The 10,736-nt window shown below is 43.9% G+C and overlaps 1 protein-coding gene across 1 annotated transcript; it reads right to left on the reverse strand.

Moving 5' to 3' along the window:
* Positions 1 to 1,786: 1,786 nt before the first annotated feature.
* LOC122941827 (somatotropin) lies at positions 1,787 to 2,611 on the reverse strand. Its single transcript, XM_044299285.1, has 3 exons — positions 2,435 to 2,611; positions 2,172 to 2,324; positions 1,787 to 2,041 (listed from the first exon to the last, which is right to left on the reverse strand). Exons 1-3 carry the CDS (start codon positions 2,495 to 2,497, stop codon positions 1,838 to 1,840), a joined length of 420 nt encoding a protein of 139 aa, XP_044155220.1. The 5' UTR covers positions 2,498 to 2,611; the 3' UTR covers positions 1,787 to 1,837.
* Between the last annotated feature and the right edge of the window lie 8,125 nt (positions 2,612 to 10,736).

Consider the following 10,736-nt stretch of genomic DNA (forward strand, 5'->3'; position numbering starts at 1 on the left):
GAACACATACGGAAATGCATCCATATGTCTTCCGTTTCCGTTCCGTTTTTTCCTGAACCATCTATTGAAAATGTTATGGCCAGCCCAATTTTATCTATGTAATTACTGTATACTGTATATGCCATACGTAAAAACGGAACAGAAACGGAAACACAACAGAAACAAAAAACTGAACAACGGATCCATGAAAAACGGACCGCAAAACACTGAAAAAGCCATACGGTCGTGTGCAATAGGCCTAAAGCTGCTATTGAACTTCATACGATGTCTGGACTCAAGTTACTTCTTTCATCCCTCACTTGCTACCCCCTATTTGTCTGCTTCAGAGCCAACCCCTGGGGGTTCCAGCCGTATCCAAGTAGGATCACCGTGACACTCGCACTCAACATAAAGGGACATTTTAGGCCACCCTATACTACTCGGCCATTCCTACACCTGGGTACTCGGGTCATCCTTAGGGCCCCAGGGGGCTGCCCGCTGCAGAAGCACCTTCAAGTATGCAGGATGGTGCGTGCACATTGGCGGTATTATCTGCCTGCAAATCCACTATTTTGGAGTTCACTTGCACTTGGCCAGGGCCTGCAGGAGGGCCCAGGGGCTCAGCCAACGTGTCTGTAGTGGCGGCAGTTATCGCAGCAGGCGTGCGGGGGCTGCGGATGAGCGGGCATGTTTGCCAAAGCAGGCCATAATCTCTGCTGCCCGCGCTTCTGATGCGGCGCCATCTTGCCTCGGAGTGGCAGGAGGCCCGGCTTCCTTCTGATCCCTCTCTCTTCCTTGTTCGTGTCATAACGAAACAGGAAGTATCCGCTTGTTTGGCGGCGACATCTGGTGGCACCCAGGACCCTTTTGTCCACTGCAGGAGGAGAATTGAAGGAGGTAGGACGGGAACCTCTCAGTGTTGTGTCCTCTTACATGCTCAGCAAGGCCACCCCCGAGCTAATATTTGTGGTTGTCACCTAGTGCATTCCTAGATTGTTGCTATGCAGTGGATTAGGCACATTCTGGCTGATATTATATTATTCATTAATGTATAAAAGACATAAGTAACACACAGACATTGATTACAGGTGACAATTCACATTAGATTGATACTATGATTTTCTTTGGAGTTCCCCTTTAAGCATGGTGCCCCTGCCTGTGTTCCTGGGGTGCCATGGAGTTCTGGCAGCGCATATCTTTTGTGTTACATGTAGTGGTTTTGACAGGGGCGTAACTAAAGGCTCATGGGCCCTGGTGTAAGAGGTCAGCTTGGGCCCCCCATACCTCAGTGTTTTGTGGCCAGGGGTAGGGAAGCACATAGCCTTCCTGCTGCCTGAGGCAAAGATTGAAATCTTGACCTAACCCTTTCTCTCCAGCCAGAGTTATACCTTGAAGATTCTGGGTCCCAGAGAAAAATCTAACAGAGCCCTCTCAGCATGCACTTTCTATAATACCGGTGTCTTTTTACGCACCACAAGGGTCTTTGGGCCCCCTCAGGCTCCTGGGCCCAGTAGTGACTGCTACTTCTGCACCCCCTATAGCTATGCCCCTGGGTTTTGATATTGATGCTGTTGTCTATGTGTTACAGCAGGGATGTGTATACATGACTGTACTATTACTGTAGATATACTGAATTAGACTGTATTATTGCTGTACAGACATTCAAGAATTCTGCATCTTATTCTTTTATTATTTTACAATGTACAAAGACCTTTAAGAGACACGACAAAATACATCAGGATCACATCTTCTTCAGTCAGAAAGTATAATACTAACATTCCATAAATTTCCCCCAAGCAACTGATGATAAAAGGCAGCAGGTTACTGGGCGATTATTAGTATTCATTATTTAGACAATTTAAACCATACAATTGCTCTCCACAAATCTCCTGCACTTCATCACTTTCAAGTAAGTCTCCACCTTGTGCATGTCTTTCTTGAAGCAGGACAGGAGACCATAGTTTTTAATCCGTGCATCATCATCGGTGTCTGGATGGGGGTCAAATTTGTCATATGTGAATGTCAACAGGCCGTAATTACGTGCGTTTCCGTCATCTAGTTCCTGGGGGTAGCAAAAAGATTCATTACATATTACACTTTATAGGCATTACTGTCCACAGGTGCTGTGTATGGTCCAATAGGACTTGCTAACCAGCTGGGGGGATACTCTCATAATGAAACTTTTGGCTTACCCTCATGAGAGCGTATAATCCTTCTTCTAGGTCTCTCAGTTTTTCATAGACCGCGTTCCCGAACACTTGGTTGGTAAACAGTTTATTCAATGATTGCACTGGAGTCATCCAAGACTGAATGAGGGTGAGGGAGAATCGCAGGAGGTCTATGTCCTGTAATAAGTGGAGGCTGGTTAGGAACATAGCTAGCAGTGTGGTCATGGTGGTAGACTTCACAGCATCCACACTGGTTATATACATTTACACAGGAGAAAACCACTTACTGATTTCTGGTGGGTATTGTCCTTGTCGGTTGGGGCTGGGATGGTTTCTGAGTAGCAGAACATTGCATATGAGTTTTTATTTGAATATCTTTTATCTTCACGGATAAACGTTCGTTCCTGGAAGAGACCAGTAGAACAACAGGGCAGTTGGCCATAGTAATGCAATTTTATGTCATAACTAGCTTACAGTTGAAGGTGAAGGACAGCTTTTTGTAGCCATCTTGTGGTCATGTTTTGCATATCTTAAGTTACTCCATGACTAATGTGGTGCAGTGCAATTTTCAGCCTCAATTGAGAATTACAACAATAATTGAACTTCGATATAAAGGTACAGATGACATCAAGGGCTTGTCTGCCATCTAAAGTTTTTGATAAAAAATAAAAACTGAGAATTACTCACCTTACCTATCACCTGCTTTCTGCATCCATATCATTGCTGGAGACCAGGATATAGATATATGTGGGGGAACTAGGAAGCGGCAGCACACGAGCAGTGGATGATTGGTAAATGAAAAATTACTTATTTTGTTATTTTATATCATACTCAGCTTTTGGCAAAAAACTTTAAGGGGCTGAACAGACCCAATCCTCATGTAGTTTGAAGTCTACTTAAGGCCTCATGCACACGACAGTATTTTTTCACGGTCCGCAAAAACGGGGTCCGTAGGTCCGTGATCCGTGACCGTTTTTTCGTCCGTGAGTCTTCCTTGTTTTTTGGAGGATCCACGGACATGAAAAATGAAAAAAAAATCTAAGTCAAGTTTGCCATTGAAATAATAGGAAAAAACGGACACGGATCACGGACACGGATGACAATCTTGTGTGCATCCGTGATTTTTCACGGACCCATTGACTTGAATGGGTCCGTGAACCGTTGGCCGTGAAAAAAATAGGTCAGGTCATATTTTTTTCACGGCCAGGAAACACGGATCACGGATGCGGCTGCCAAACGGTGCATTTTCCGATTTTTCCACGGACCCATTGAAAGTCAATGGGTCCGTGAAAAAAAACGGAAAACGGCACAACGGCCACGGATGCACACAACGGTCGTGTGCATGAGGCCTAACTTTGGGACTATCTCCTAGAACAGAGTTCCCCAACTCCAGTCCTCAGGGCCCACCTACCAGTCAGGATTTGAGAATATCCCACAGAATGAACACCTGTGGTAAGGGTACTTTCACACTAGCGTTTTTCTTTTCCGGCACTGAGTTCCGTCCTAGGGGCTCAATACCGGAAAAGAACTGATCAGTTTTATCCCTATGCATTCTGAATGGAGAGAAATCAGTTCAGGATGTCTTCAGTTCAGTCACTGAACGGCGTTTTGGATGGAGGAAATACTGCAGCATGCTGTGGTATTATCTCCGTCCAAAATTCTGGATCAGTTGCCGGAATGCCGGATCCGGCATTAATTTACATTGAAATGTATTAGTGCCGGATCCAGCATTAAAAATTTAGCAATGCCGGATCCGTCCTTCCTGTCTGCGCATTCTAAAAACATGACCGGTAGGTGGGCCCTGAGGACTGGAGTTGAGGAACAATGTCCTACAATGTAGGAGTTACAGTTCAGAGCTCAACAACCCCTTCAGCTTTTTGCATGGGACAGCGCGACTCCCAGGTGCTGAGTTTAAAATGCTACACTGCCCCATTCACTTTAAGGCTACATGCACACGACCGTATGTGTTTTGCAGTCCGCAAATTGTGGATCCGCCACCAAAAAAGGATGACATCCGTATGCCAGCCGTTTTTTTTTTTTTGCGGATCCATTGTAACAATGCCTAAAACGGACAAGAATAGGACATGTTCTATTTTTTTTTGCGGGGCTACGGAACGGACATACTGATGCGGACAGTACACGGTGAAATGAATGGGTCTGCATCCCATCCGCAGAAAAAAAAAAAAACTGACATGGAAACAAACAATGTTCGTGTGCATGTAGCCTAAGGCTAATTTCACACGGCAACCATGGTTTGGGAAAAACTGTCTGTGTGATGACTGGCTGCAGCTGTCCTGAACTGACTGCATTGTAGTGATTTATGATGCTGTGAGTTCCAGCCCAAGGGTCTACTGTCCCATACTCGCAGCATTATTTGAGTACGGGACAGTAGACCCACGGCTGCACTGGAAGTCACAGCATCATTGATCACTATGCTGCAGTAAGCTCGAAAATGTCTGGGAAATGTCTCCACGTGAAGCTGCCCTAATGGGACTGTGTAGCAATTTTCTACATAGTGTCTGGTCGGGAGGAGCTTTATGTCAGAAAGAAGCCACAGCCCCTTTCCTTCTAGGCAATTGATGACATATCCTCTAGATATTAAATGCCAAGAGAAGTAAAATGTGCACCTGCAATAAACACATATAGTGGCATAACTTGTATTGGGTATGCTCACCTCTCGGGGAAGCCCTTTAGACTCCAACCCCTCTATCCAAAAACACCTAAAGGGAACCTGTCACCTCCAAAAACCCTCCCAAGCCGCCAGCAGTACCTGACAGTAGCCAGCAGCGTGTTTCCGACGATAATTTTCTTCCTGAAGGCCGGTGCGGCTAAAGCTCAGAAAAAGTTATTTTATCCCCTGCCGGCGCGCCTCTCTAGTCATGCTTGAAGTCAAGGGGGCAGCGGCCTCCTTGCTTCAAGTCACGGTAACCGTGCCCCCTTCCCTGCCCCTTCTCTGTGACTGACAGCGCTTATGCAGAGAGTTCGGCAAAGCCAGACGAACTGCCGGCTGTCAGACCATCACTGTGACCAGAGAGGGAATGGGGGTGAGTGACTCAATTAGAGCACAACACTGATAAGTGCAGTGCTGCTCTGTCGACATCTTTATTTAGGCCTATCAAGAGAACAATACAGCTGCCTTACTGTTATCCCAATCCTACTAATCTACTATTATCAGATAACATCTTTCCCTCACAGCAGCAGTAAACAAATAATTGATTACCTATCTATATATATATTTTCTCTGCGCTGACTGCTACAAAAGGACAGTAGTATAATCAATGGTATAGTACTGTCAAAATGAAGCAGCCCAAAAATATTTAAAAAAATAGTTTTCTATGAATATAGAATAAAAAAAAATGATGCAATTTTGTCCGAAGTGTCCCTGCGGTGAAGGGCGCTCTCCGTTATTCATAAACAGCAGGGGCAATGTAATATTATCTATTTTCTCCTTCTATTATTATATAGCATATAGATATATGCCATCAATGTCTCAGTTGGGAAAAACCGTCTATATACAGAAGTCATACTGTACATTGTATGTTATAATCAGTAGGAGTTATATGGCAAAGTTATCCATACTGACTACTGGCACAATCCTACATGCAGACCTTTACATTGAAGGCTGTACAGTACTTACATAGTCGCGGTATGTATCTGCCACCACCTGGTGAATGTACTGTGCCCTGATTACAGCATTATTGAGGAGACTGGCCAGAGGTATCTGGGGGAAGGCACTGAATCCCGGTGGGCTTTGAAGGCAGATGATGAGCAACAGTCCAAGAGAGGAGCATAGTCCTAGAAATAAAAGGCAAGAAATATTGTAAGTTACCATGAGATACTAAACCCCTATGTGACCACTTTTGGGATGCCAAGGATAATTCTGCAGGCCTGTTTTTCTGCTGTCCTAAAGTACTCATTTCTTTTCCATCTGACCACATGTTGTCCCCAATTTTTCATTTTGGTATTTTTTTTTGTTAAATAATATGATAACCGTTGTTCAGGACTGGTCATCTATCTAAACCCAATTTTAATGATGTACATTGTTCAGTGCACAAACTGCACACTTGAATGGCCTCTCTCAGGTGGGTTATGTAAAATTAGAACATATGTGGCACACCTGCCCATAGGATGCATGTGGTCATACAGCTTATTTCCATTCGCTTGATTAAAGCAGAGTTACCATATCACACAGCCCATGCTAAATAAAGAAAGATAGTGAAGACAGCATCCCTAGACAAGCTATGTAAAATTACACTCTGTGCACTGGGTGGTCACCTTAAAGGGCTTTTGTCACCCCACTAAAGTCTTTTTTTTTTTTTGGGCTAGTTAAATTCCTTATACTGCGATATATGAAAATATAATGGTGTTACCTACTTTCCTTCAGCAGTTTTTTATAAAAACGAACTTTTATAATATGTAAATCAGGTCTCTACCAGCAAGTAGGGCGTCTACTTGCTGGTAGCCGCCGCAAAAACCCGCCCCTCGTCGTGTTGATTGACAGGGCCAGCCGCGATCTCCTCCTCCGGCCGGCCCTGTCAGCATTTCAAAAATCGTGCGCCTGTGTTCATTCGGCGCAGTCGCTCTGAGATGATGACATCACCGAAAGAGAAGACGTAATCGCTTTCAAAAGCGATTTTTGAAATGCTGACAGGGCCGGCCGGAGGAGGAGATCGCGGCTGGCCCTGTCAATCAACACGACGAGGGGGCGGTTTTTTGCGGCGGCTACCAGCAAGTAGACGCCCTACTTGCTGGTAGAGACCTGATTTACATATTATAAAAGTTCATTTTTATAAAAAACTGCTAAAGGAAAGTAAGTAACACCATTATATTTTCATATATCGCAGTATAAGGAATTTAACTAGCCCCTCAAAAAATATGACTTTAGTGGGGTGATAGAAGCCCTTTAATGTAAAGAATGAATTGCTCATTACCTGATTCAAGGGTGGAAATTGCTTAGCCCACCAGGGTGCCATTGTTGTTGATCTGAGCAGGTACAGCCACAACCCATGGACAGGCATGGCACTGTTTTTGTACAAGCCCTTTAGGCTACATGCACACGACCGTACAGTGGGTCCGCAATACACGGGTACCGGCCGTGTGCATTCCGCATCACAGAATGCGGACCCATTCACTTGAATGGGTCCGTAATCATGGAGATTCGGAATGGAGGCACGGATTGGAACCCCACAGAAGCACTACGGAGTGCTTCCGTGGTGTTTATGTCCGTGCATCCGCACCGCAAAAAACTACGTTTTTGCGGTGCGGACCGTTGGATGTGGATTGCGGACCCCATTCAAGTGAATGGGTCCGGGATCCGCATGCGGCTGCCCCACGGCCTGAGCCCGTGCATTGTGGACCGCAATTTGCGGTCTGCAGCACGGGCACGAAGCCCTAAAGTTCGTGTACATTTAGCCTTTGGCTGATGTGACACACAGGTGTTTTTTGTGGGGTTTTGCAGTTTTTGGTGCATTTTTATGGCTGGTGTTTTTTCTGTTTTTTTTAGGCAAAGAAACTCCAGCTCCAAATGTTGCATGGAAGTCTATTGGAAATATTAAATGCAGGACAAATGGATATTTTAGTATTTTTCTAAATTGCATTATGCTCTGCGTCTGTTTTTTGTCCTCATTTGGTGTTCTTGTCCCATAGATATCCATTGTTTGTTTTTTGTTTTTTTGCCCTGCAGTCTTTCCGTGTCCGTTCTGTTTTCTTTGTGGACCGTATATGGAACGGCAAAGAAAACGGAAGTTACTCCGTGTGCATTCCGTTTCCCTATGTCCGTATTTCCGTTCTGCAAAAAAATAGAACATGTCCTATTATTGTCCGCATTACGGACAAGGATAGGACCGTTCTATTAGAGGCCAGCTGTTCCGTTCCGCAAAATACGGAATGCACACGGACGTCATTAGTCATTGCAGATCAGTTTAAATACATACGGTCGTGTGCATGAGGCCTTAATGGCATTTTTGTTTTTTGGACCAATGTATTTTCCCTGTACTGCTCTAAAGGGGAAGTGATATTACAGGAGGGTACATCATTTCCTAATAAAAATGTAAGACATGCAAAAACGCCATGAAAAATTACAGTTGCTTAAACACATTATACACGCTGACAAAGTCGGTAGTATTTTTTAAAGGCATTTTTGGTTTTTTGTCCAAACAAATGCACCACTCAAAGCTGACTGTGACCGCATGCTTAAAGGAGGTTGGTCAGAATCCTCCTTTCATGCTGGGAGTTGTGGTTTCACAGCAGCTGGAGTGCCGAAGGTTGCTGATCCCTGGTCTATCCTAGGGAAAAATCTTGGACAACCCGTTGAAGGATATTTCACTTGAAGACTTACCTGAAGCCATTGCTTGCTGGTGGTGGAGCCGATGGTCTCAAGTAAGAGAGGTCCGCAGGTTTTCTGTGTGAAGACTATGTCTGGTCTTGACCATTTTATATAGGTAAAGTGATTAATAGGCATAAGGTTTGTACGGTGGTCAGGTCACAACTAATACATATATGAAATGTTTCTTGTGTTGACACTCATTTAATATGGATAAAACAACGTGACATTTCGCCTCGCACAAATATCTGTACCAGCCTGACCGTATTTCCTGAAGGCTCATATTACCGTTGGGATTACACCATTGATAGATTGTAGCTTGGCTTTCATTGAATATTATGCAGATATTTGTAAAAAAAAAAAAAAAAAAAAAAAAAAGTTAACTCCAGAGTGGTCCATTAATGCATGAAGTGACACCTATATCATGTATTTTAAATAGGCAGAAATGTACCTTCTTTGTGGCTACATATCCTCTCTGAATATTAAAGAAGTGGACAGATGTACACCGTAAAGTAGATGCTGCAGAAGACCTCGCTCTCACCCCACACCTATTTGTTTGTAAGGCTCCATACACTGGTTTTATACTTTTCTATTCATTTTCTATTATGTTTTATTTTATAAGTGACTTGTTGGAATGAAAAACAATAAAACAATTGTACATTTTCTCATAATAGGCCGGTTTCCCGCAACCCTGACTCCTCTGGCTCTCCTGATCAGAACCTAGGTGAGTATAATGTTCAGTAGTGATCGACTCTTACTTCAGAAGAACCACAGTGGTCTAGTTGTTGCAGCTGTAATAACCCTAACATGCTGCCATATTACGCCCGTCTGGAATTGGCCTTGGGTCTCATGCACCGGTATGATGAAAAACAGCCCAAGTCTGTACTATGGAGCTGTAAGCCTATGCCGTGGTAGGCTGTGTCTATATTCTCCATAAAATAGTGTCCAGTGGAACATGCATGAATGAAATCTGAGGCCTTCAGATTTATACCTCTATAGGGACCATATTACTGCAGTTGTATCAGGCTGCATAAGGCCATTGACTGCATTTATCCCTCTGTCTGAAAAGTCAGTGGGAGATCATTATGTCATGGTCACAACAGGAGCAGATGCCTTTCACACAATGAGGCTGAAAATCATACAACTTCCAGTCTATGTTGTGGTCAGCATGCTCTCTTCACTGGGATTATGTCAAGGAGTTACGGATACTGACTGAAAGTTGTACATTTTGGAAAATTAACTTTGACATAAAAGAAGCATTTTCAGATAATTTTATTTTTTTGTATTTATTTCACGCTCATGTCTATGCAGCAAAGAATATCTCAAAAGACATCTTATGTCAGGGGCACACACCTTGATATATATCCCTCGTGATCAGCTGCCAGTGTTTTAGCACCACACAACTTTTACTGGTCTTTAAAGGGATATTCCGGTAGTAAGAACTTATTTCCCTATCCATAGAATAGGGGATAACCATTAGATCGATGGGGTTACTGCTGCGACCACCACCATTGAAGAGAACATGAAGCTTATCATTTAAATAAATGGGGAGGCTGGTCTAGCGTGCGCCTCGACGCTCCTTTCATTTCCTGTGGGACTCCTGGTTATAGGTGAGTGCTGAACTAGGCTATCTCCTGTTACCTACAGAATGAATGGAGCCACATGGCACAACCTCAATCAGCCACACCATTCATTTTAGGATGCAGGGACCCAAGGGACAGACTCCCATTGATCTAATAGTTATGCCCTAACCCGTAGATAAGAGGAATAACATTTTATAACCACAATACCACTTTAAGGTTTATTACACACTGTATAACTAGTTAAATATCTGCTGTCAGTAAGTAAAATATAATATATTAAAGTATACCTAGGAAGTAGTTTATGTATGAACAGAAATCAATCAACTACATACTGCGGCTCTCTATTTGTGACGAAACAACAACTCTCAGCAAGCATTGACAGCTGGCTATCAGTGCTTGCTGGGAGTTGCAGTTTTGCCACAACATGAGCGCTGCGGTTGTAGGTCCATGCTTTAGCTAGCTAATAATGTAACACCTTTAGGCCTCATGCACACGACCGTTCAGTTTTTTGCGGTCCGCAAACCGCGGATCCGCAAAAAACGGAAGCCGCCCGTGTGCCTTCCGCAATTTGCGGAACAGAACGGGCGGCCCATTGTAGAAATGCCTATTCATGTCCGCAAAACGGACAAGAATAGGATATGTTATTTTTTTTGCGGGGCTACCGAACGGAGCAATGGATGCAGA

The sequence above is a fragment of the Bufo gargarizans genome, chromosome 6 (assembly GCF_014858855.1).
Source record: "Bufo gargarizans isolate SCDJY-AF-19 chromosome 6, ASM1485885v1, whole genome shotgun sequence".
In the NCBI taxonomy this organism is placed as follows: domain Eukaryota; kingdom Metazoa; phylum Chordata; class Amphibia; order Anura; family Bufonidae; genus Bufo; species Bufo gargarizans.